Genomic DNA, 26,601 nt, shown 5'->3' on the forward strand with positions numbered 1-26,601 from the left:
TCTGTGGCATCAATTTTCTTGCCTTATTTAGGTAACATACAAACACTAATGTACATTTGGGGTCCATTAAAATGTTCTTTTAGGTGTAGTTGCATTGTGATCTTTACCAAAGACCTTAGTTGCTTCTCAAAATTAAGCCTTAAAATTACGTGAACCCCTTTCTTTTCCTTTTTGTGTGTATTTCAAGCATATATTTTAAATCACCTTAGAATATATTATTTCCCTCTTCTAGATTATATTTATATTACACTTCATGAACACATTGAAACAGGGAAGTCCTTTAGTTACTGTAGGCTGTAATAATCTGCTAATTCTTGAGCAGGGCCACTTACTGAGAATAAAGGAACACCAATGAAAATAAAACCTTAACCTTTTTTTTTTTTTTTTTTTTTTTTGAGAGAGAAAGAGAGAGCATCAGCTGGGGAGGGGCAGAGACAGAGAGGGAGAGAATCTTAGGCAGGCTCCATGCAGTGCAGAACCCCGTATAAAGTTCAACCCCACCACTCTGAGATCATGACCTGAGCCAAAATCAAGAATTGGACACTCACCTGACTGAGCCACCCAGGTGCCCCAAAAGCCTTAACTTTTTATTTTTTATTTTTTTTTAAAGTTTATTTATTTTTGAGAGAGAGACAGAGTGTGAGTGAGGGAGGGGCAGGGAGAGAGAGGGAGACACAGAATCCGAAGCAGGCTCCAGGGTCTGAGCTGTCAGCTCAGAGCCAATGCAGGGCTCGAACTCACTACGAGAGAGTGACCCCGGGCTGAAGTCGGATGCTTAACCGACTGAGCCACCCAGGCGCCCTTTTTTTTTTTTTTTTTAAGTTTATTTATTTTTGACAGAGAGGGGGACAGAGTGTGATCAGGGAAGGGGCAGAGAGAGAGGGAGACACAGAATCTGAAGCAGGCTCCAGGCTCTGAGCTGTCAAGCACAGAGTTCAACGGGGAACTCAAACTCATGATCCGTGAGATTGTGATCTGAGCCAAAGTCGGATGCTTAACCGAGCTACTTAGGTGCCCCAAGCCTTAACTTTTTAAAAGAATTTACAGAATAACTGCTAATTTAGCCCTTGAAAGTGTCCACAGAATTCTCTTAAGAAAAAAACAGTTTTTTCTCTAATTGAGCCAAACAGTTTTCCAGCAAAGCTTTCATTGTTTTTCTACATTTACAATCACCAGTATTGTAATTATCTAGTTTCAACTCTGGGATTTTCCTTTGCACTTGTATAGTTTAGCAATTAAATGGGAAAACCTTTATTTTCCATTTCTTCCTTTATATAATGAGAAAAATATTTCAAACTCCCGAACAGCTGATTTACATATTCTGAGCTTTATTCTTCCCATGGGTCATCCATTCAGTCAGCCGATCAGTAGTCAATAAATATTATTGAGCCTCACCCCCATATGTAGCAAGAACATGTAGAGATGAACAGTGTATTGTTTTGACATGAAGAGAGCTAGTAAAGACATGAATAGGAAAATGGTGAATAAAATAGCGTGTGTTACCACTCTGACAATGTCCACATCTTCTACTCCCAGGATGCACCAGGAGTATGGGAACAAAGAGGAAGGATGTCTGGGTTGGCTTGGGAGTGCTCCTAAGAGGAAGTAACATTTGATTCTTAAAAAATAATTGTGGGGGGGGGAAGGTGCTTAGGTGGATCAATCGGTTACATGTCTGACTCTGACTCAGGTCATGATCTCATGGTTTGTGGGTTTCAGCCCCGCATCGGGCTCCATACCTGTTGGGACTCTCTCTCTGTCCCTCTCTCTCTGCCCCTACCCCGTTTGCACATGCTTGCTCTCTCTCAAAATAAATAAACTTAAAAAAAAAAAAAGAAGAATTGTGAAATTCAAGTAGCAGTCACTGCTTAAGTGATAGATACAGATGATACATAGTCACATCATCTTGAATGAAGGAGTGGCAGTTTGGACTTGACCGAAAAGGAAAGCTCTCAAAAACTTTGAAGTATAGAAGTGTGATATTCTGATTTGTGAGTTTTTTTCATTCTTTTTGTTTTTGAGAGAGAAGAGTGTGTGTGCACGCACGTGCATGCAGGTAAAGGGCAGACAGAGAGAGAGAGAGAGAGAGAGAGAGAGAGAGAGAGACAGAATCTTAAGCAGGCTCAACGCCCAGCACCTGACCTCATGACCTTGAGAGCATGACCTGAGCCAAAATCAAGAGTCAGACGCTTAACCAGCTGAGCCACCCAGGTGCCCCTGTTACTTGTGTTTTGAAAGAATTGGTGGGAGCATGGAGGACCAATTGGAAGTTGATTGGTAAAAAGGATAAATCAATCAAACTGAAAAGCTGTTCAAAAGTTAGTGTTTCTACACTTTGGTTTTAAACTTGCTCTTAGTAAAACCTACTTCATCTTTACAATAAAAAGTCAAATGAAAGGACCAATACTAGCTACTTGCTTATTGCTATAGAACAAGAAATAATAGTATATAAATGATAAATGATAGAGGCATATATTTCTCAACCCTTTATTTTGTATTTAGATATTAAAATGAAATTTAAACCTTAATAACCCTTTCAGGAATAGCCAACCAAAAAGTGGCCATTTCTTCATTTCTGATCGAAGTTTTTGCTAATATATAAAAGTGATAATTTAAAAGAAATGGATCATGCTAAGTAGGTACAGTTGGCATCACTGGCTGAAAATGAATTTAAAAGTACTTTGGAAAGCAGATAAAGTGGTCAAATGTTATGTCAAAAAAAGTAAAATCATCCTAGAATATACAATAAACGCATGAGTTAAGAGTTGGCACCTCCTAATAAAAACCCTTGAGAAAGTCGGGATAAAAGGAACATACTTAAACATCATAAAAGCCATTTATGAAAAGCCCACAGCTAACATCATCCTCAACGGGGAAAAACTGAGAGCTTTTTCCCTGAGATCAGGAACAAAACAGGGATGCCCACTCTCACCGCTGTTGTTTAACATAGTGTTGGAAGTTCTAGCATCAGCAATCAGACAACAAAAGGAAATCAAAGGCATCAAAATTGGCAAAGATGAAGTCAAGCTTTCACTTTTTGCAGATGACATGATACTATACATGGAAAATCCGATAGACTCCACCAAAAGTCTGCTAGAACTGATACATGAATTCAGCAAAGTTGCAGGACACAAAATCAATGTACAGAAATTAGTTGCATTCTTATACACTAACAATGAAGCAACAGAAAGACAAATAAAGAAATTGACCCCATTCACAATTGCACCAAGAAGCATAAAATACCTAGGAATAAATCTAACCAAAGATGTACAAGATCTGTATGCTGAAAACTATAGAAAGCTTATGAAGGTAGGGGTGCCTGGGTGGCGCAGTCGGTTAGGCGTCCGACTTCAGCCAGGTCACGATCTCGCGGTCTGTGAGTTCGAGCCCTGCGTCGGGCTCTGGGCTGATGCCTCAGAGCCTGGAGCCTGTTTCCGATTCTGTGTCTCCCTCTCTCTCTGCCCCTCCCCCGTTCATGCTCTGTCTCTCTCTGTCCCAAAAATAAATAAATGTTGAAAAAAAAAATTAAAAAAAAAAAAAAAGAAAGCTTATGAAGGTAATTGAAGAAGATATAAAGAAATGGAAAGACATTCCCTGCTCATGGATTGGAAGAATAAATATTGTCAAAATGTCAATACTACCCAAAGCTATCTACACATTCAATGCAATCCCAATCAAAATTGCACCAGCATTCTTCTCGAAACTAGAACAAGCAATCCTAAAATTCATATGGAACCACAAAAGGCCCCGAATAGCCAAAGTAATTTTGAAGAAGGAGACCAAAGCAGGAGGCATCACAATCCCAGACTTTAGCCTCTACTACAAAGCTGTCATCATCAAGACAGCATGGTATTGGCACAAAAACAGACACATAGACCAATGGAATAGAATAGAAACCCCAGAACTAGACCCACAAACGTATGGCCAACTCATCTTTGACAAAGCAGGAAAGAACATCCAATGGAAAAAAGACAGTCTCTTTAACAAATGGTGCTGGGAGAACTGGACAGCAACATGCAGAAGGTTGAAACTAGACCACTTTCTCACACCATTCACAAAAATAAACTCAAAATGGATAAAGGACCTGAATGTGAGACAGGAAACCATCCAAACCCTAGAAGAGAAAGCAGGAAAAGACCTCTCTGACCTCAGCCGTAGCAATCTCTTACTCGACACATCCCCAAAGGCAAGGGAATTAAATGCAAAAATGAATTACTGGGACCTTATGAAGATAAAAAGCTTCTGCACAGCAAAGGAAACAACCAACAAAACTAAAAGGCAACCAACGGAATGGGAAAAGATATTTGCAAATGACATAATGGACAAAGGGCTAGTATCCAAAATCTATAAAGAGCTCACCAAACTCCACACCCGAAAAACAAATGATCCAGTGAAGAAATGGGCAGAAAACATGAATAGACACTTCTCTAAAGAAGACATCCGGATGGCCAACAGGCACATGAAAAGATGCTCAGCGTCGCTCCTCATCAGGGAAATACAAATCAAAACCACACTCAGATATCACCTCACGCCAGTCAGAGTGGCCAAAATGAACAAATCAGAAGACTATAGATGCTGGCAAGGATGTGGAGAAACGGGAACCCTCTTGCACTGTTGGTGGGAATGCAAACTGGTGCAGCCACTCTGGAAAACAGTGTGGAGGTTCCTCAGAAAATTAAAAATAGACCTACCCTATGACCCAGCAATAGCACTGCTAGGAATTTATCCAAGGGATACAGGAGTGCTGATGCATAGGGGCCCTTGTACCCCAATGTTTATAGCAGCACTCTCAACAATAGCCAAATTATGGAAAGAGCCTAAATGTCCATCAACTGATGAATGGATAAAGAAATTGTGGTTTATATACACAATGGAGTACTACAGGGCAATGAGAAAGAACGAAATATGGCCCTTTGTAGCAACGTGGATGGAACTGGAAAGTGTGATGCTAAGTGAAATAAGCCATACAGAGAAAGACAGATACCATATGTTTTCACTCTTATGTGGATCCTGAGAAACTTGACAGAAACCCATGGGGGAGGGGAAGAAAAAAAAAAGAGGTTAGAGATGGAGAGAGCCAAAGCATAAGAGACTCTTAAAAACTGAGAACAAACTGAGGGTTGATGGGGGGTGGGAGGGTGGGGAGGGTGGGTGATGGGTATTGGGGAGGGCACCTTTTGGGATGAGCACTGGGTGTTGTATGGAAACCATTTTGACAATAAATTTCATATATTGAAAAATAAATAAATACATAAATAAATAAAACAAAAAAAAAAGAGTTGGCACCTCTTACAACAATTTTGTCATTGGAACACTGACTGATGCCTGAAAAAAAAAGTTTTTTGTTTTTAATTCTTTGTTCAAATATACATACTTAACTCCTGTCTATACTTTATTCTTTAAATTCATTCATTCATTCATCATTTATTTATCCATTCATTTGCCCTCCTCTCTGCTAGGTGCTGTTCTAGGGGCCAAGGATGCCAGAGAAAACCAAAAAGTGTCATTGCACTGAAGAAATTGGGGGTTGTATATTTATCTTTCTTCAATTTCCTTGCAGCAGCCATTAGCAAAACTTTGAGGAGGCCTGTGTCTAATTTGCTCCTTCGATGCACAGATTAAGTAGACCTAATTCACTGTGAGCTCCTCCTCCTTGAAATGAAAAGGATCATTCACAACTTGCCTTGGACATTCCATCAATATTTATGTTAAGCTTTTGTAAGAACTCTAGGACTAATAATTTGTACATTTATATTCTATTAAGACTGGCATTAGCCACAGGAAAAAAATGTAATTGCATCTTGATTATCTTGCTGTGCAGCAATTCATAATATTGTGCAAGAAAAACTGACAGGATCTTAAATTTGGGGCCAATATTAGCCTAAGGAGAAGCTGTTTATGAAATAGCTCTGTGACCTTGGGCATACACCGAATTTCTCTGGACCACGGCATCACCATTTGTAAAATTGAAAGTATTGGACCAGCTTCCTGCTAAAGGCTATGTTCACACAAAAGCCAATGACTCTTAGGCATTCTGGAAGTTTTTAAGAAAGACAAATGAAAAATACAACTCTCTTTTTTTAAGTTTGCTTGCCATGCAAGTTGCTTTCCCGGCTGATATTTGTGAAAGGGAAATAAAGCAGAGAAAGAATGAACGACGCGGCAGTGATCAAAGTCTGATGCCAAGCCAGACTAGAATTTACCTCAGTTGCTATACTTTCCTGTCCCATGACTTGCAGATACTGAATTACCCTAAAAATGGCGGAAAAGAACAAGTACAGAGACGCACGGAAATCAGACGAGAGAATTATGGATCATGTGAATAAAGGAAGTAATATGGAGAATGGCCCTTCATTTCCTATCAATATGAGATTGTTCTCGAACCATTATACAGGGTCAGACAGGGTCACTTGTTGAATAAAAGATCTGTCTAGATACCACAGGAAGTGGTGTTGCTACTTCAACATGTGGTACTTTATCTCCTCAAACAAAGCCCTATTTTAGGAGTCATAAAGTTGGGGTTTGGGTTGTGGCTTCTCATATTTGCATATATATGCAATTGGTAAGGAAGCGGAGGTGGGAGGGAAGGCTGCCCAAGGATTTTCTCCTTAATGTGCTGGCCAAACGCAACTCTGAATAATTATGTCCTTCCGCCTACTTACATTTCTTCAGCAGTTTCCTCACATTTTGCCTGAAATCTTCAAAGCTTTTGACCATGTGGGCTGAAAACCATAAGGATGAAAGTGTCCAGACTCCTTTGTGGCCGTGCCTGCTGCAAGAGATGTCTGTGGTCACTCTGCATCCTGGTCTGGATTAGTGGTTCCGAAGTGAGTAACCTTGGGAAGAATGGCAGTTGAATCCCGATGTCACTGATTATTTGAAACATCTGTATGCTGTAAATATGGAAATACCTTTCGTACTTTCCAATTCAGGTTCTCAGTTTTGACCAGGAAATAGCTTAGTCACTTGGAGAATCTAGCTTTTAATGAATTTGCATTTCAAGAAGCATTTCTTGTTCTGTTATACAGGTGGAGTGTTATTTTAGAAAGACCCTAGCTTGTTCACTGGGTGAAGATTTGAGGGAAAGTAGTAGCCCTGAGTCTACTAGGTTCCAGTGTTAGACTACCCACAAACTAGCTCCGTGATGTAACTGAGTCACCATGACTTGGGGGCTCCAATTTTTTTTTCACATAAATGAAAGGATTTGGGGGTGCCTGGGTGGCTTGGTCAGTTAAGCATCCGACTTCGGCTCAGGTCACGATCTCCAGGTTCATGAGTTTGAGCCTCGCATAGGTCTCAGTGCTGACAGCTCAGAGCCTGGAGCCTGCTTTGGATTCTGTGTCTTCTTCTCTCCCTGCCTCTCCCCCACTCACATTCTGTCTGTCTCTCTCTCAAAAAAAAAAAAAAAAAAAAAATTAAAAAAATGAAATGATTTTGACTGGATCCCATAAGGCCTTAAACTCTAACTTTCTGTTCTGTTTTTAGTAAAAAAGCTCTGTGGACCCCAAGATATGTGTAGGGCCCTGGAAACTTTTGGGAGCCAAATGAATGTTACAAGCCTGTTATGAAGTATTAAAAAATAGAGGAGTGCTGTGTGTGTGTGTGTGTGTGTGTGTGTGTGTGTGTGTTTGCGTTAATAGAATCTGGACAGATACAGTTGATATGAAAATTTTCTAAAATCTTGGTTCCACAGAAATTCTTTCCCTCAAAGGGTTTTTGTTCCTCTGGATTTTCTTCTTTAAGAAACAATCTTTGAGGCGCCTATGTGGCTCAGTTGGTTGTGTCCGACTCTTGCTTTTGACTCTGGTCATGATCCCAGGGTCGTGGGGTTGAGCCCCACCTCAGACTCTGTGCTGAGCATGGAGTCTGCTTGAGATTCTCTCACTCTCTCTCTCTCTCTCTCTCTCTGCCCCTCTCCCGCCCCTGGCATGTCTTCTCTTTCTAAAATACAGTAAATTTAATTTAATTTAATTTAATTTAATTTAATTTAATTTAATTTAAAAGAAGTAACCTTTGGGGAAATGAAGGCTTGACTTGGATTGCTCAGCTCTGCCCTAATAGTAAGTATCTCAGAAATTGAGGGTTAACATAATGACCCAGAGTTAGGAGACCAGGTGACATAGAGGTGACCCTTGTCATGTGAATGATGTGGGCAGAATGAGGGTGGTCATCCTTCCTGTGATAGCAGATAGCAGTATGCACCAATGAAAAGGACCTTCCTGAGAGAGGGACCATGCAAACACTTAGGCTCCCAATTACTGCCCCTGTCCCCCCCCAACCCCCATATGCAAGGAAAGACCTAAGATTTTGATGATTCTCAAGTATCATGCTGCATGTCAGAGAATTTCCCACTGGTATTTTGATTGGTCTGTCCAATCAGCTTCCGCGATCTGTATTGTTGGTTCAAAGAAAAAAAAAATGGCAGTAGGCCTCCCTTTCTTCCTGGGCTGATCAAGTTCTATTTTCTAGTTCATTTTTCTCAAACCCATTCATTCTTTGCCTGAGGTCTTATTAAGTGTTCAGCTATTTTACCTTGGGTCGATCTTGAACCACGATACGAAGTGCCATTCCTGACATGGGTCTAACATTCCTCTTCACTCCCTCGCTTTTCCACTCCGTGTTCCGGACAGTCTTGCCCATTTGCCTTTCCCTCTGGAAAGTTTCTTTCTCTGCCTTTGCCCATGGTGGTTCCTCTGGGGACAACCTCCCCTGCTCGATCTACCCAGCACAGTCTTCAACAGTGCTAACTCCTATGCCCACTCACCAGTCGGGAATACTTTCTGAATGTTCAGACTTATTTCATAACCCCTTTGACTCTAATCACATTTTACGTTGCCTTGTCATTACCATGCACATGATACCACTCTCGTGTTCAACTGTAAACTCTTTGAGGGCAAAGATAGTCTTCTCTGGTGTTTGCTCATCGAAAGAACAATTGTTTGTTTGAAATTTTGAAAAATTTCTATGTGACAGATGGTTAAAATAATTACATGATTAGGACAGTTGATGAAAATTGAATCCAGTCTCTAGATTAGATAGTAGTATTGCATCAAGGCCAATTTTTTTTTCATTTAGATAATTGTAATTATATATGTAAATGTCCTTGTTCTGGAAATGTACATTGATGTATTTAGAGGTATAGAGGCATGATTACGTACAAATTACTCTCAAATGGTTATGTGTGTGTGTGTGTGTGTGTGTGTGTGTGTGTAAGTAGATAGTTATAAAGTAAATGTGGCAAAATGTTAGCAGCTGGTGAGTCTGGGTGAAGGGCATTCTTTATTTTTGTAGCTTTCAGATAAATTTGAAATTATTTCAAAATAGAGAGTTAAAAAACAATAATTAAACTTCAATTTTTGTATATATATTTTATTCAGATATATTATCAGAGATTTAAAAAAACGACTTCAGATGCAGGAAAGTGAAAGGAACATTTATTTATAGAGGAAAAAGTATCTGTTATATTTTATAAGGTACAGAGCACATGATGAACTCTCCAGGTTATCGTGGCGCAGGTCGGTTCTCCTGGATATTCAAATGCGAACGATCAAGGATAAGTGGCAGGATAATATAGGACAATGCTTTGTGTGGAAAAGCAGCAGATACACCTCCAAACCCAGTCATTGTGAGGTCATGCCTCTTGGAACAAAATAACTGGAACTGTAATTAGAAGATGATGGTCTCCTGCTGGGAGTTAGAATGCGGAGAAAAGATTTCAGAATCATCACCGGTGGTTTCTGCTGTGCGTGACTACTGAAGATGTCAGCAAAATCGTGAGCGTTATTGAGAGCATTTTGGAAGTCCAACGAAATATGTTTGGTATATTAAAATACAGACTTATGGGCTATCTATTGCTGTGTAACAAATTACCTCAAAATTTAGTGGCTTAGAACAGCAAATGTTCATTACTTCGGTTTCCGTGCATCAGGAATTTGGGAGAAGCTTAGCTGGTGGCTCTGGCTCAGGGTCTCATGAGGTTGTGGTCCATATGTCTGCAGGGGCTACAGTCACTTGAAGGCTTGCCTGGGGCTGGGGGATCCACTTGCATGGCTGTTGGCGGGCAGCCTCAGTTCTTCCCTTTGCTGCTTGGGTGTCTGAATGACATGGGCAGCTGGCTTCCTGCAGAATGGTGATCCAAAAAGCAAGATGGAGACCGCAAACCCCTGGGTGACCTAGGTTTAGAAGTAATACTTTGTCATTTTTGCAATATCCTTTTGGTTACACAGTCTATTCACTGAGAGATGGGCTTACACAAGGCAGGGATCATTGGACGTCATCCTGGAGGTCGGCTACAACGCTAGGGCATGATTAGGGCTGCCAGAGCATAGTTGTTGAAAAAGGAAACAAAGGTAAATTTTACAAAAGGGATGATAGGGCTTTTTTTTTTTTTTTTTTTTTTGTGGATGGGCCAAAAAATGAGGACTCCAGATTGAGAAGAATGAGTGGGAATGTTAATGAAGAATGTTAAATCGTGAGAAGTTTAGGAAAAATCAAGATGATTTTATTCACTGAAGCCTGGAATGAGAAGGCGTGTTTGAAGTTTCTTTTTCCAATAAAAAAAGAGAGGTATTGTTTTCCCAATGGGAGATAAGTAGACCGAACCAAGAAAATAAAACTGTGATTCATAATGGTTTAAAACCACAACAGCTGTCCTTAATATCGACCCTATTTACTATTATTTCTCTCGGTCCTGCCAATTCTTTCTTTTACTGGCTTTTCCCATACTTCCTACCCCTCCATGGGCAGTTCTGCCCCCTACCTGAATGCACTAACTTCTGCCCACTTTCTTTGCCTCCAGTATCTGTTCCCTTATTGAATTTTCCTCGCCCCTCTGCGTTAATCTCCCAAACACCTCTTTCATTAAATAATGCACTCTGCTCAAAGACTTAAGTACATCCCACTGCAGACAGGGTAAAACCATATGAACTCCGTAGCCTGGTGCTCAAGAGCCTTTGTTATCGAGTGCCACCTACCTGTCTAGACTGCTTCTCATGATGCCTTGTAAGACCTCCCGCTCTCCACCCTCAAGGCTTGGCTCCCACTTCTCCCTTTGCCTCATGACCTGTTGCCATGGTTTTCATTTACTCAGGATTCCCTTTTACCCAGATATGAGCTGTCAACCGATTGCCGATGCTGTAGGTCATAAGCCAGATTGGTTCACGTCTCTGCTGTTTTCATTGTCTGATTTCCAGTGAAGCGTGTAATCTCAGCCAATGAGATGACGTATGTGAAGTGCAAGGCATGAGATAGATGCTCAGTGACTTCTAGTTCGCTTTCTTTTGAACGCTCCTGTTCAAGTTTGACCCCTTCCGTGAAACTGTATTGCTCAGATTGATTTTTCCCTCCTGTTAAAACTCTGGCAGTTTATTTCTGTGTTGCCTCATTTGGCAAATAATGATATTTTATTTAGAATTTGACCTATTGAGGGCAGAGACCATGCCTTGTAAGTCATAGTGGTCCTCTCAGTTGTTTGAACTTAGATCCTTAGTGAGTATTGTTCGTGAGTTTTCTCCATATGGGGTTGGGATTCCTAGAGATGGTGTGGAGTACCTCCCAGAGTTGAGGACATGTGGGTGACCAGGGTCTCCCACGAACTACCTGTTAATGCCACCTAGACAACGCCTATGGGGTTGGCTGGTTAAGTAGATGAGACTGTACCTCTGTGTTCCCACAATAGCCTCTCTGGTCTTAACCATGCCTGCATGGTGCTGTATTGAAATGGTCTGTTTGTGGCCATTCTCCCTGTGGCTGGTGAGCTCCCTCAGGGTAGCCCAGTGCCTGGCATCCTCAGTGCTTTGCCCAGTTTTTGTTTGATGTGAAGTATCCAGTGAATGCCAGAACTGGTATTAAACACTCACTTCATGCTAAGGTTTAGGGATATTTTTTTTTGGTTATGAGACCATCGCAAGTTTATAAAATAGGAACTGATGAACTTCTTTGATGTTAATAGCCACGTTCGTTTAACTTGTATTCTTAGAGTCTTCCACAGAATGCTGTGTGACCGCCAACATGAGATGATTAAATCTGACTCCGAAGAATATCTCTGTTGTGCTGTTTGATGTAAGCAACGTGATGTGAGGCTCTGCACACACAAAATGTATATAGTTCTTGTATTGCTTCAGATGAAGAGTTATGCTTGGTTAAAGTAATACAATGCTAGAATAACTAGCTTTGGACTGTGAAAATGGAAATCACAACAGTGCCTCATGGATTCTTTTTATCTGCAAAGTAGTATTTCTGTGGAAATTTTTATCTGGGATTTTTCTCAGGACAACCAGCACAAGTTATGTTAAATTTTTTTTTTTTTTAAAGTAAGCTCTGTGCCCAAGGTGGGGCTTGAACTCACAACCTGAGGTCAAGAGTTACATGAATCAAGAGATACCCCAGAGCTGGAGCTCTGATACTCGATTCATAGGCATGAAGCTCCAGGAAGAGCACAGGAGGCTACCTTCTGCCCCACCTAGGTGGCCGTTCTGAAGAAAAGCTAGTATGTTCTCTATAGATAACATTATGGAGTGATTAAAATCGGTGGCTTTTGGTACCCAGAGAGTGGGTGGGGATTGTGGAAATGTGGCTATCCTCCCTCTCCCTCTCTCTTTTTTAAAGTTCATTTATTTACTTTGAGAGAGAGTGTGTGAGCAGGGGAAGGGCAGAGAAAGGAGGGGAGAGACAGAGAGAATCCCAAGCAGGCTCTGCACTGCCTGCTTGGAGCCCAATGCGGGGGGTTTGAACCCACAAACTATGAGGTCACGACCTGAGCCGAGACCAAGAGTTAGAGACTTAACCTACTCAGCCACCCAGGAGCCCCGGAAATGTGGCTATTCTTAATCGAGAAACTTATTTTCATGGGCACCTGGGTGGCTCAGTCAGTTTAAGCTTCTGACTTTGGTTTCAGCTCAGGTCATGATCTCACAGTTGGTGAGTTTCAGTCCTACATCGGGTTCTGGGTTGACAGAGTGGAGCCTGCTTGGGATGCTCTATTTTTCTTTTTCTCTCTGCCCCTCCCTCCTTGTGCTCTCTGTCTCTCTCACTGTCTCTCTCTCTCTCAAAATAAATAAATAAACATAAATAAATAAATAAATAAATAAATAAATAAATAGAAATGTCTTTTCACTTAGAAAATTGTGAGATGATTTTAGGGAAATGTGCTTAAAAAGAAAAAAAAAACTGGGTGAGGGCATCAAAGTTATTTCTATGTGTGCCCTTAATGATTCTAGGAAGGAAATAGATTTTAGAACCAGAAAGGATTGTCTGGAATCATTTATTCCTCTGTTGTTGCAAAAATAAATTAGTAAATCAACGCCCTGTTATTTATGTCTCTCTAATACACTGAGAAAAAAACTGCTCCCTCTCATCAGAGCCCTGATTCATCCATTGTAAGGACTGTGTTCAACCTGATTATTTATTGAGCTTTCTGTGAGAATAAGCAAAGCCTACCTTCCTAGTAGGCAGCAAGAGTTAATTCTGCCTGCTGTGTTTCTTTTTTCTAATAGGAGCACTTTAGCAATGCTAATCAGTTGTACTGATTTTCTGTTTTGATTTTTCCATAATAATTAAGTGAATGATATGGAATGCAATCAAGTTTGGCACTAGGGGGTTCATGCAAATGACTCTCTATCTTTCTTTCTTTCTTTTTTTTTTTTACATTTTACATTTTGTTAAATGGAATCATAAGGAAAGTTGTTGGAAGAGGAAGACTGAGTGGGTGGGGGTAGCATAACTCTTTATTTAGAATTTTGAATATTTTCCAAATGTCTATTTTAATGAAACAAATCACCTTGTTACCTTTCTTTTTCAATTCAAATAATGCTATTTTTTTTAAAGATTGCGTTTTGTTTTCAAAGTGGAAGATTAGAGTGTAAGGCAAGATGGCATAGCTTAAAACAGAGACATGAGGGGGAAAAATGTATTGAACTTTCTTCCTTCAGGGTAGATATAAAGGAAAAAAACGTACCCACATTTGCTCATCAAAACCTACAGAAGAAAACATGAAATAGGGAAAGGGTGTATGTAATGCCCTATGTGACTTGGATGGCCTCTCATTACTATTTTATTTTATTTTATTTTATTTTATTTTTAAATGTGTATTTATTTTTGAAAGAGAGGGAGCAGGGGAGAGGCAGAGCGAGAGGAAGGAGAGAATCTCAAGGAGGCTCCACTCTGTCAGTGCAGAGCCCAAAGTGGGGCTTGAACTCAGGAACCATGAGATCCTGACCTGGGCAGGAGTCAAGAGCCACCCAGGCACCTCTGCTTTTCAGTACCTTTATTCAACAAGACAGAACAAAACGAAGGAACATCTGTTTCTGAATATAGTGAGATGCTGTATTTCTGTAGTTTTTTACAGCTCATTGGCATATTTCTGCAATGTCCTCTCCCCTCACCATATGAAATATTTGAATCATTTTCTTAAATGGTTTTAACCTGTATATGTGTTTGCATGTTCCCTGAATCTTGATCTAGCAATTATTTTTGCTTTTGATGTTTTATACTTTAACGTAGATTATTCTAGAATTCACTTAATTTTCTAGAATGCAGAAAATCCTTTGGGAATGAGACAAGCTGATGTATATATACATTTTTAAAACGTACTTATATTTTCCCTTCTATGAACACCTCCAGGAGCTTTGCAACACAGAGTTTTCTCTATGCCAAATTTCAAAAGCAAAGGGGAGGTGACCAAATTTTGCTTTTTTTTTTCCTTTTTCTCTGCCATTCCTATAGAGAGGTTAAAGCCTTTGCAGAGCCACACATCAAGTGCAGAGCAGGAAGGGCTACCGAAAGATTAGCGTTAACATTTTTACATTAAAAGAAAACACACAGCCTTTTTCTTTTTCTTGGCAGTTTGAGTCACTGCTTGCAGCAATTTCTAACTTTACAGACTAAACATTTCTAATTGGGAAATGGATGGTTTGAGTCGAAGATGTGGGTGACTCACGATATAATAAGCTTTCCAATTTGGGGTAATTGTTGGTAAGTAGATGGCCCATTACTGCTGACTAGTACGCGTTTTTATCTTTGAGGAAAGAATGAAAGTTAATATACATATTTCACACTTCATTGAAACAAAACGCTTATCCTAACATAGATAAAGCAATGAGACAGATACTTGCCATGCTTATCTGTTACCACTAAATATATTAAAGGTTTTGTTTTTTTGAGGAGTGAGGGAAACATTGGCAGTCTATCGCGCATCTTCAACTGTGAGATGGGATAATAAAAACACCACTTCTTAGGTAAATGGCTGTGGGGGGTTGGATGGAAACACACATCAAAGGTTCGACACAGCGTCTGGCCCACAGCCATCGGTCAGGAAATGTGAGCTGTTACTGCCTTTCGTTATCACTTATATTCATTCCTGTTAAGCAGAGTGGCTTCTTTAGATGCGTCATGTTAAGCTTCAGATCCTACAACTTCGAGACAAACACCAATAATCTGAATTAATTTATAAGCCCTATTTTGGCTACCCACTTATGCTCTTTATGTTAGAATACATTTTGTGATGACTGAAACTCCCCCTTTTGAAGATTTCACGACCTCTCATAGTGGCTTATAGTATCTTTTAACTTTCCTACAAATTCGTAATCTTTTTTCCTTATTCTAAATCAATGTTTTCTTTAGTGTTAGCTTTTGTCCACTTAGAGATAGATGACTTATCACGAGAGACTTACTATCCTTATAATCAGTCTTGATTTTGAAAGACTGAGTACTTCCTCACTTGATCAGTTCTCTTGAATTTGAAGGATAAACTATTTCCTACGGTGAGATTTTTGCTGGTATTATTGTTGATGTTTTTTGAAGATAATCTTACTCTTTTTTGAAACTGGAGAGTGTTATGGTAAGTGAAATAAGTCATACAGAGAAAGACAGATACCCTATGTTTTCACTCTTATGTGGATCCTGAGAAACTTAACAGAAGTCCATGGGGGAGGGGAAGAAAAAAAAAAAGAGGTTAGGGATGGAGAGAGCCAAAGCATAAGGGACTCTTAAAAACTGAGAACAAACTAAGGGTTGACGGGGGGTGGGAGGGTAGGGAGGGTGGGTGATGGGTATTGAGGGGGGCACTTGTTGGGATGAGCGCTGGGTGTTGTATGGAAACCAATTTGACAATAAATTTCATATTAAAAAAATAAATAAAAGTAATCTTTACACCCAATGTGGGGCTTGAACTCACAACCCTGAGATCAAGAGTCACATGTTCTACCAACTGAGCCAGCCAGGTGCCCTGATAAGCTTACCTTTTTAAACTGCAAGGTTGTTCCACACTTGTGTGGGAAGTTAGTATAGCTTCTCAAAATGCCAGCTTTCACCCCGAAAGTAACTGTTTTAGTCACATAATCTGGCCTATTGTTACTAGTTTCTCTAGTTTACCGACAGGCCAGTTGATATTTATTCTCTTTTTAATTAGTAAGAGGTTCAGCTATTTATAGTTCCCTGTCCCATTTTTCTAATGTTTATTTATTATTTTGAGACAGAGAGAGAGAGAGAGAGAGAGAGAGGTAGAGGCAGAGAGAGAGGGAGAGAGAATCTCAAGCAGGCTCTGCACTGTCGGTGCAGAGCCCGATGTGGGACTCGATCTCAGGAACTGTGAGACCATGACCTGAGCCAAAATCTTGTCGGACACCCAACCGACTGAACCATCCATGTTCGTTTTTATAATAATTATATAAAATCACTTTATATACATGTGACAATTAGACATTTCCTCCTTACTAAGTGATAAGTTCCTAGAGGTTAGGAGTTGGGCATGGGTTCCAGGTGCAGGCCATGCTTGCTGTTACAACATCCGAGCTGATGAGTGCCTGGCACATAGTAGGTGTTCAGTAGATGCTTGCAGATGACTTCATTTGAGTATCTCATGGGAACCTCTTACTTGACGTATCTGAAACTGAACTTCAGCTTCTTCCTTCCGAAAGGGGAGGGTGTCTGTGCCTCCCACCTTAGTGAAGAGCATGCCCTCGACCCAAGGGGCTCTCCCAGGGAGCGCTCTTCTCTTTCATTCCCACCTTCCGTCACCAAGTTCAATGGATTCCAAGTCCTAAAAGCCTCTCAGTTTCACTCAGTTCCCTGCAAGGTCTGTGTTATCCCCAGTGAAGTTCATGTACTTTGCAATGGTGTATAAAACCCATTGTGATATGCCTCTGTCTCTTTCTTGGCTGAATGAATTTGAGCTTCCTAAAATGTGCCTGACCATCCCTTACTTCCGGTTTTCTCTGTGTGGACCATTCTCCTTCCTCTTGGTATCTCCTTTGCCCAGCCTGTTTTGCCGATATGTTATTATTTGCTTCTCTGTTGTGTTCTTTCTTCCTCTCAGTAATACCAGGATGTTTTTCTCCAACACCCACCTCCAAACAGCTTTATACCTGTTTCTGTACACCTATGAAGAACCGTCCATAAGGTAGCTGGTTTTGTTTCTGTTGAGCAAATGGGAAAAGTGAAGCACTACGTATAACAATTGTACATCATGATGATTAAATTATCAATGTCTCACTGGCCAGGGACTGAAACCACATCTGTATTTTATGTCCAGTTTTTGCACGGTGCCTAGGATAGAGCAGACGTTCAGTGCACATTGAATGAATTATTGAATGAATCTCACTTTGAGCTGAGGTGCCTCTCTCTTGAGTCAATGGAGCTTCTGTTTCATCATTTATCCTCTGGGACAAATGAGGCCAGATTCCTCTGTGAGCCCTCTTCTTCCAGAAGGGAAATGTGCCTGGTGAGAGAGTCTGGAAGCCTGTGTTGCTCTGTGTTGTTCGGGTAGATTCCTTTAATGTTGGCTGGCATGGATGAGAAGGGCTTTTGTTGTGGTGGCAATTAATGATGATTTGCACATTTTTTTGTAATTTACAAAGTGGTGTCCCCCCTGCACAGCACAAGGAATACCTCTCTCTTGGACCATGAAATCTGGTGACCTGTCTATTTAAACACATGGCTTGTTATGCCTCGTTCGGCCCTAGTGACAACTGGTACTGAATGGTTGCTGTACTGAAAAGAATTATGTTTGGGTCACTTTAATGCATCTCTAATTTGGAGTGTTTTTTTTTTTTTTTTCTTATAGGTTGTTCTTCAGTAAAAAAAAATGGTTATTTCTTTGAAGTCATGCCTGAGCTTCATTGGTTTATTGTTATGTCTCTGGAGCAGGACAGCATCCTCGCTGAATCTTGAAGACCCTAATGTGTGCAGTCACTGGGAAAGGTAATAGTTTTGAAAGTACTCTGCGAAATGATTTCAGATAAGTTATTTTTTTTTTATTAAAAATTTTTTTTTCAACGTTTATTTATTTTTGGGAGAGAGACAGAGCATGAAGGGGGGAGGGGCAGAGAGAGAGGGAGACACAGAATCAGAAACAGGCTCCAGGCTCTGAGCCATCAGCCCAGAGCCCGACGCGGGGCTCAAACTCACGGACCGCGAGATCGTGACCTGGCTGAAGTCGGACGCTTAACCGACTGCGCCACCCAGGCGCCCCTCAGATAAGTTATTTTTTAATGTACTATCATTAGCAGTCTGATATATGAAATTAGAATTTGAGAAGAGATGATGAAATGACTTATTTATGTAAAAAGCAGTGGTTATATTAATAAACTAAACGGTGTTATTCACCTTGGTCTTCTGGAATATAAAGTGAAAGAAAACTTGATCTGTTGATTCCAACACAGGAGCAATTGTATGATGCAGGGAAAATATTACTAGCTCCCTCAAAATGATCTCCCAGGCATCTTCTCCTTGCTCTCGGTCTATTTGCAGTAAGCTCAGGGAGCTAGACTTATGCATGAGGAACTGATGCGTGAGCAGTGAAAGACAGCATGAGATGCTGTCCTGAAGTGCTGGAATGTATGGTGTAAGAAAACTGGGCTTTATGTGGCCTGAAAAGGGAGACAAGGTTTCTGGAGGAACAGGGCAAAGGCTGAGATGTTCTCAAAGACTTGAATAAGACAAGTGGATGGCGGTGATGATGTGCGGTTCTGGGAATGGAAGGGAGCTTGAAACCAGGGCTACCCAGACCGCTGAGGGCCTTGAGCAAAAGACTAGTGTTAGTACAGGACCGCAGGAGGGTGTGGTTGAATAGATTACAGCAAAGCAGACAATGTAGTGTGCAGATCAGGGCATTTTGCAGTGGGAAATACAGAGGACGTACGACACAACAGGTCATTGTCAGAGATCCCCTAGTCCTTTTGGGAACGTGCAGATAGCACAGACCATCCACTGCCATTACAGTACAGTCAAATGTTGTCTACGCCCCTCTCCTGTGCTAGTTGCATTCCTAAGAAAACATCTTTATCCAAAAGTAACATTGAACATGTCAGTTTTTCAAAGAGAAGGTGGCATCCTTCTAGTATGCCCCAGTGCTCAAGAGTAATAGGTATGTTTGATAGCTGTATATGCCATTGCATCCACCTCTCCATCGCTTGTCCCCATTACCCCCAGCGCCATGAGTAGCACACCACAGGGTACACATTCCAGTCACCAGGTAAAAGCCAATACCACACCGTATGTCAACTAACTTGAATTTAAATAAATAAGTGAAAAATAAATAAATAAATGGAAAAGAAAAAACAAACGAACACAGGTCCGAGGCTTCCCAGCACAGCAGCTGGGGTATTGGAGGGGCGCACTGGTTCCTACACACATAGTTCCATTATGAAACTTTAAGCTGTAGAGGAAATACGTGTATGTAATAAAGTTCTATGTGTTTGCGGTATTAACTATATTACGTAGAAATGAAGGGGAAGGACCTCGTATTGATTATCCTCATAATCGTTACAGCACCTCCCATAAGTATTTCATTTACGAAGTGCATAATGAACACCCATAAATGCATAAAAATGAGTCCGTGAATATAAGAAGGGGTACATTTCCCATTTAAAAAAGGGAGGGCCATTGACGGTTGAATTTGTGGGAGGATGCAAGCTTTGGAATAGAAGGAAAAAATCAAATTCGTAAGATGCTCTGAAATAAGAATCAGTCAGAATCTTGGTCATACATTGATTGTAGGATGTGAAGGAGGCAGGAAAGGGGGGGATTTACAGCCTGCCCGGCGAAAGAGTGGAGGTGTCATTGCACATATGAAAAAAATTAAAGGAAGAGAGTTGATTTGAGAGGGAAGGGGTTAGTGTGGTTCTGCCATGTTGTGTTCTTAAGATCGGTGTGAGAGGTGGGCCTGGCTGTGTTTGGGAGTACAGGATTGGGAGTCCCCAGTATGATGAGATTGAACAGGTGGGCTCTCTGAGGGAAAGGCTATAAAGAAAAAACAACCAAGACTTGAGTTAATCCAGCACCCTCTCATACACGCACATTTTGCCCCGATTCCTCGTTCAACGGTTTGACGAAACTTGGCAACACATAATTGCATGTTCTGTTTGCCGTTGATAATTCCCGGCGTCTAAAACACTGCCTTGCTTAGGGCACGTGCTCAAGAAATAACTGTTGCTTGAGTACCTTCTGACAAGGAATGAAAGGACTTCATATGGGAATCAGTGGGGCAATGGGGAGAGAGGAGAGACAGACAACAGGGGGCACATTGGTCTCTAAACCTAATGCAATCCCACTGTTGAAGAAGTGATTAGAGTAACCTCTAAAATACTAACTAATGGGGACGGCAAATGAGGGTGAAAGAGTAGGGAAATGATGGAGGGTTTTTTTTCCCCCCTGACTGTATTTTTTTTTCCATGACCTGCTAGAAAAAAGGATGGACAACCGTAATCTTCTTATTGATACATTTCCCGTTTTAAGGCTAGATGATGATTCTTTGAAGAAAGGTAGAAGAAAGTGGGATTGTTTGACAAGAATGAAGGAAGGAATGTAAATTAAAATGGTCAAATGAAAGTGCGGGTGACGCCTTGTCCTGTATTTTCAGAAACACTCGGGTAGGGGCGCCTGGGTGGCTCAGTCGGTTAAGCGTCTGGCTCTATCTTGATGCTGTGGAGCCTGCTTGGGTTTTTCTCTGTTTCTCTGTCTCTCTCAAAAATACATAAATAAACATTAAAAAAAGTGAAATAGGGCTTGAATTGAAATGGGGAGAGGAAGATGAGTTTCAAGGACAAAATTCTTGGTAGTAGGTCCGAGCGGGGCTCGCTGTAGCTGTGCCTTATCTAAACCCCACCTGTCCCAAGTGGATTCGGCCGGAGCCTTGCTTTCCACAGTGTGCTTAATGAGCATTGCCTGTCAGAAATGCAGACCGTCAGGCCCTGCCCCAGGCCTGCTGAATCGTTTATTTTCAGACAAAAGCAGGCCTCCTTTTAATGCAGCAGTTCTCAGAAGGTGTACATGAAATGAAATTAACGAAAGTTAAATCATTTAGAATATACAGGGGGTGCTTGTTGTTAAAGGCAGCCTGCGCAGCGTCCTGGGGGAGACTGATGATTCCGTGAACTTTCTGTTTCTTCTCCGCATCCCTTTCCCTGTTCTGGGGGTTGAAGTGTTTGCATCTATTAGGGTTTCCTCTCAGGAAGACGCAAGTGAAGAGGAGCGCTTCTTTGTCCGTCGCCTTGGGGGTGGAGCACAGAAGTGGTACTGATTGCAGCTAGTCCTGAAGCGAGCAGAGATAAGAAACGATAATTCCTACCATGTCTGATGAAAGTAACAAGATCATTTTGGCAGATAAAATGTCACTAACCACTTTGGAATGCATCCAAGTGATGATGGCTCCCCCGCCCCCCCCCTCCCGTTCTTTGACCTTACATTAAATCTTGCTGGGGTTTCTCCCCGGATGATATTTAATAGGTTAAAATCACGGTGGTGATATGTTTTCAGTGTATTTGAGAAGATTAAGCAAACAAGCAGGAGATGAAGAGTTCTGCATCGCTGTGGGGAAAGTAGCGTAGAATTGAGGTCAGATTCCATTGATACCGCAGTTTGGCGCTTATTGCCTACTTTAGAAGCTTTAGATGTTCTAATGACATCTGAGAGGTAGCATGGGACAGGGTGGTGTCTCGGGGCCGTGGTGTTAGTGCTGGCTGTAGAGTGACTGCTAGCACAGGGAGCTCAGTGCTGATCATTTATGATAAAAACACGTTTGGGGTCACCTGGGTGGCTCAGTCGGTTAAGCGTACGACTTCAGCCAGGTCATGATCTTACTGTTCCTGGGTTTGAGTCCCTCGTCGGGCTCTGTGCTGACAGCTCAGAGCCTGGAGCCTGCTTCGGATTCTGTGTCTCCCTCTCTCTCTCTCTGCCCCTACCCCACTGTGTCTGTCTCTCTCAAGAAAATGAATAAACGTTGAAAGAAAAACACACGATTGAAGTAGACAGTCAAGAAAGTTCCTTCCCACGCTGCCTTTAAGAGCAGCCGCTGGTATATGTGCTGCTGAAGTGAGTACATAAGAGCAGCTGCTGAGGCGCCTGGGTGGCTCAGTCGTTTGAGCGTCTAACTCCCGAATTCGGCTCAGGTCACGATCCCAGGGCCGTGGGATAAATCCCCTCAGTGGGCTCCACGCTGAGTATGGCACCTGCTTGGGTTTCTCTCTCTCCTTCCCTCTGCCCTTCTTCCCCACTTGCAGGTGCTCTCTCTCTCTCCCTCTCTCTCAAGAATTTAAAAAAAAAAAAAAAAAAAAAAGAGCAGTCGCTGATGAACATGGAAGTGTGGACTGTTAGCAAAGGCGCTGATTAAGTTCAAACGGCAGCCCGGAAGCTGTGATAAAGACCCAGAGGAGGCTAGCCCGTTCAGAGACCTTTCCCCTCAGATTACAAGCACACAGCTTCCACAAAGTGGCCCCTTGAAAAGTGACAAGTTAGTTGTTCAACTAGTTAGGTGGGTATTGAGCAAATCTACGGAGTATTTGGCAGTCACAATTTGAAAATTATTTACTAGTCCATGCTTATAATATACTCGAGTTTAACAGTAATTGTCAAAATTATGTGCATTGTATGGTTGTAATAATATAAAAACTAAAAAGCTAACTAAAACAAAAAACCCCTGGAGAATGTAAAAAAAATCTGCTCTATGCTATTGGTGGTTACGTATGAGTTAGAGAATTCTCTCCTTAAAATGTTGTTCTCCAAAATTTGTAGTGTGATTGTAATGCCATTAAAAATGGGTAAGAAAAGAGAGAAAGATTGTCTAGAAAAGAGGAAGAATGTATAAAATGCAACAGAAAGGAAATTTGGTGTGAAAAGGCTTAGAGGCTTTCTCCCACAGACTTGACCAGAAGCCTGTTTCTGATCATCGTGCCAAGTAATTTGTTTTCAGTCAGTTCTGAACTGAGTTTGAGCTTCCTGATAATTAAAAAAATTTTTTTTAACATTTATTTATTTTTGAAAGACAGAGAGGTACAGAGCATGAGCGGGGGAGGGGCAGAGAGAAGGAGACAGAATCTGAAGCAGGCTGCAGGCTCTGAGCAAGTTGTCAGCACAGAGCCTGACGCGGGGCTCGAGCCCACAAACTGTGAGATCGTGACCTGAGCCGAAATCAGATGCTCAACTGACTGAGCCCCCCAGGCTCCCCTAGCTTCCCAATAATTTTAAGAAGAGGAGTCGAGGTGGAAGAGAAAGGCTCAAAGCATCGTCAATTTTGTCTTTGGTTATTCCCCAAACTGTACATATTTCTCTGTTAAAGCCATATTGTGTTGTTTTTAGCCTTGTGAGCTGGCCTCTGTTGAGAGCTCTTAACGGGTGGGAGCGGCAGAGATGTTCAATACCTTTTCGTTGAGTTGGAATCCTAAATGGTTCGATGACCGTTTCATGGAGAAGAGCTTTTGTATCTTCTAACACCACGGAAGCATCCTGCAAGTGTGTGCTGTTGGTGAGGGGCAAGAGGCCAGAGAGCAAATTCCTCTTCTTCAGTATTTCTTCTCATTTGAAACAACCTTACAGGCTGCTAGAAATTAGTGAACATACTTCTCATGATTGCCATCCACATCAAATGGGATGCGTTTGCCCGGGACCCATTTGTCTATGATCACTTCTGCTCTTGAAGGCATACAGACGTTTAATGTCATAACATAACCTTTGAAATTTTATGGGAATAAAGCATTAGGTGTAGTTCCAACAAACCAATGTAGTTCACTTGTATTAGTGCTGTAGGGCCTGGTAGAATATTGTTGTCACCCAACTGGCATTGATTTAGAGTGGCTTCTTTTTAACTCCTCTAGTGGAGGAGAGCAGCTGTGTTTTGTTCACAGGTAATACAAGACCGCACCTGTATGGTAGTTTCATATACAGAAGATGTTCATCTGCTTTGCTGTCCACTGAAAACGGAGTGGACAAATAATGCTACAGACCTCGAGGTTCAGTTATTTACAAGCAGCTGGAGAGGCAGGAAAAAAGTTGGTGAGGTCTTCTAATTTGCATTAACGTGAACCTCGGAACAGTGCTGAAGTCAGAAGACATTAATAGCTTACTGTGATATTTTGTTCCAAGAAACTTTATATATGTTTTAAAACATTTATTTATTTTGAGAGAGAGCATGAGTCGGGGGAGGGCAAGAGGGCAAGGGAGAGAGAGAAAATCTCAAGCAGGCTCTGTGCCGTCCGCACAGAACAGGATATGGGGCTGTAATCTCACAAAACGTGAGATCATGACCTGAGCCGAAATCAAGAGTCAGACGCTTGAGTGACTGAGCTGCCCAGGCACCCACCCTAAGAACCTTTGTATTTTAACAGAGGCCTTTTTTCCCCTAAAGGAGTAATATCACAGATGTTGGCATTTGCATACTGTGCGATCATCTGAACCTGTTCTTGCCGGCAGCCTCAGGTTGCATATGGTAGAGAAGAAAATAGTCACCTAAAATGTACGTTAGAAATTCAGAATGCCAAGTGGAAGGGATCTTCAAGACTACCCCTGACCCCCTGGTTTTAAAATGTGGTTATCAAAACCCAGGAAAGGGGCGCCTAGGTGGCTCAGTCAGTTAAACGTCTGACTTTGGCTCAGGTCATGATCTCACAGTCGGTGAGTTGGAACCCTGCGTCGGGCTCTGTGCTGACAGCTCAGAGCCTGAAGCCTGCTTCGATTCTGTGTCTGCCTCTCTCTCTGTCCCTCCCCTGCTCATGCTCTGTCTCTGTCTGTCTCAAAGATAAATAAAAACATTAAAAAAAAAATAAAAACAGGAAAAGAAGGTTATTTGCTGATGGCCATCTAGTTTCTTACTGTTAGATCAGGATAACCCTGTCTTCTGCTAATCCAATGATCTGTTCGGTAAGACCTGTTGCATCTGCCTAAGATTTGTAGAGGATCCCTAAATTTACCTAGAAATCAAGGTGCAATGGCCCAAAGAATGAAATACACAAAAGGGTGAATAGTTAGGTTATTTTATAGACTTCCTATTGAAGCCTAAGTATGTTATAGCTAACAGAGACTGGCTGGAGAAAGAAATCCCAGTGGTGGGGAGGCCAGCACCGCATAGCTTTTCAGATGAGAAGGTTCTGCCCTATATCTAACCTGAAATATTTATTTTTGTTGGAGAGAGGGTGAGCAGGGGGTGGAGCAGGGAGAGAGAGGGAGAGAGAGAATCTCAAGCAAGCTTGGCAATGTCAGCACAGAGCCTGATGTGGGGCTCAACCCCACAAACCGTGAGATCATGACCTGAGCTGAAGTCAAGAGTCAAATGTTTAACCGACTGAGTCACCCAGGCACCCCTAACCTGAATTCTTTATGCCAACATTTCAAACTCATTCCTTCTGTGGCTTCTCTAGTCAATACCTAGACTAGAGAAGTCTCATCTGTACCTAATAATGAAGTTGGTCCATTGATTTGCTGCAAGTGAGTCCATAATTGTGGCCTGTTTTGTTTGCTAGGGTGAATTAACGATTTTAGTGAAAATCTTTGAGACTGTTAAAGAGAAGAGGATTAACTTGTTTGGACAAGAGGATGCTTCGGGTTCTCCTATAGGCAGGAGCTCTAAGCTCTTGAGCCATGTAATAGACTGCTTTAAAATGAAGAAATATGACATTGAACATTGAATGCTTTTGTGTTTCGTGGATGTTTTCCACCTGCATTCTTAGGCTCTTAGGATGGCATGCCTTTACTTTAACAAGAAGCTGTTAGTGAAATGTATTGAAAACCCAGGCTAAGTAGCAGCAGGCTGTGGGTATGTATATTTCAGGCTAATTGTTTCAGCTGTGTGTTTAGAACCTAGCTTAGAGACTTCTTTGTAGTTTTTATTCAGAGGTTGTATATATTCTTCCACCGCCTGAAAAGTAGGGCAGGAACCCAAAACCAAATTAATTCAAGTTCCAACCTGAGAAGTGTGTTCTTTTTGATTTTCCAGAATCAGTACCGAAATGTACTAGTAATAATATTCACATTGTCTCTTAGCTTATTATTTGCATGCACATTTCGATTGAAAACTTCCTTGTGTAAGTTCTGGGTTAAGCCTGGACACCTGGGATGAGGGGATGCCATTAAATACAGAAACGTACATGGTGGTAATGTTTTCAAGTTTAGGGTTATCAGAGTTAATGGTGAGTAGTAAAGAGAATTCTTTTATGAATTTAGAACATGAATTCTTATCTTTTAAATGTATTATTAATATTGGTCCTTTTGGTGTTCTCAGTCAAATAAAAACCTATAAACACGTGGAGATTCTCTTTTGAAAGTCAGCAAATGGAGATAATTTAGTCTATGATGCTTGTATGTACACAGTACCTCATTAATGTAAGAGTAGGAACTACT

The 26,601-nt window shown here is 41.4% G+C and overlaps 1 protein-coding gene across 2 annotated transcripts in view; it reads left to right on the top strand.

The window, feature by feature from the left end:
• MEGF10 (multiple EGF like domains 10) overlaps window positions 1-26,601 on the top strand; it is a 178,315-nt gene that overhangs the window by 27,679 nt on the left and 124,035 nt on the right. For both annotated transcript variants that reach the window (XM_045487499.1, XM_045487508.1), the window contains exon 2: window positions 18,059-18,195. In XM_045487499.1, coding sequence (XP_045343455.1) covers window positions 18,080-18,195 — 116 coding nt within the window. In that variant the 5' untranslated portion in view covers window positions 18,059-18,079. The remainder of the gene's footprint in view (window positions 1-18,058; window positions 18,196-26,601) is intronic.

This window comes from Leopardus geoffroyi, chromosome A1 (assembly GCF_018350155.1).
Source record: "Leopardus geoffroyi isolate Oge1 chromosome A1, O.geoffroyi_Oge1_pat1.0, whole genome shotgun sequence".
NCBI classification, from domain to species: Eukaryota; Metazoa; Chordata; class Mammalia; order Carnivora; family Felidae; genus Leopardus; species Leopardus geoffroyi.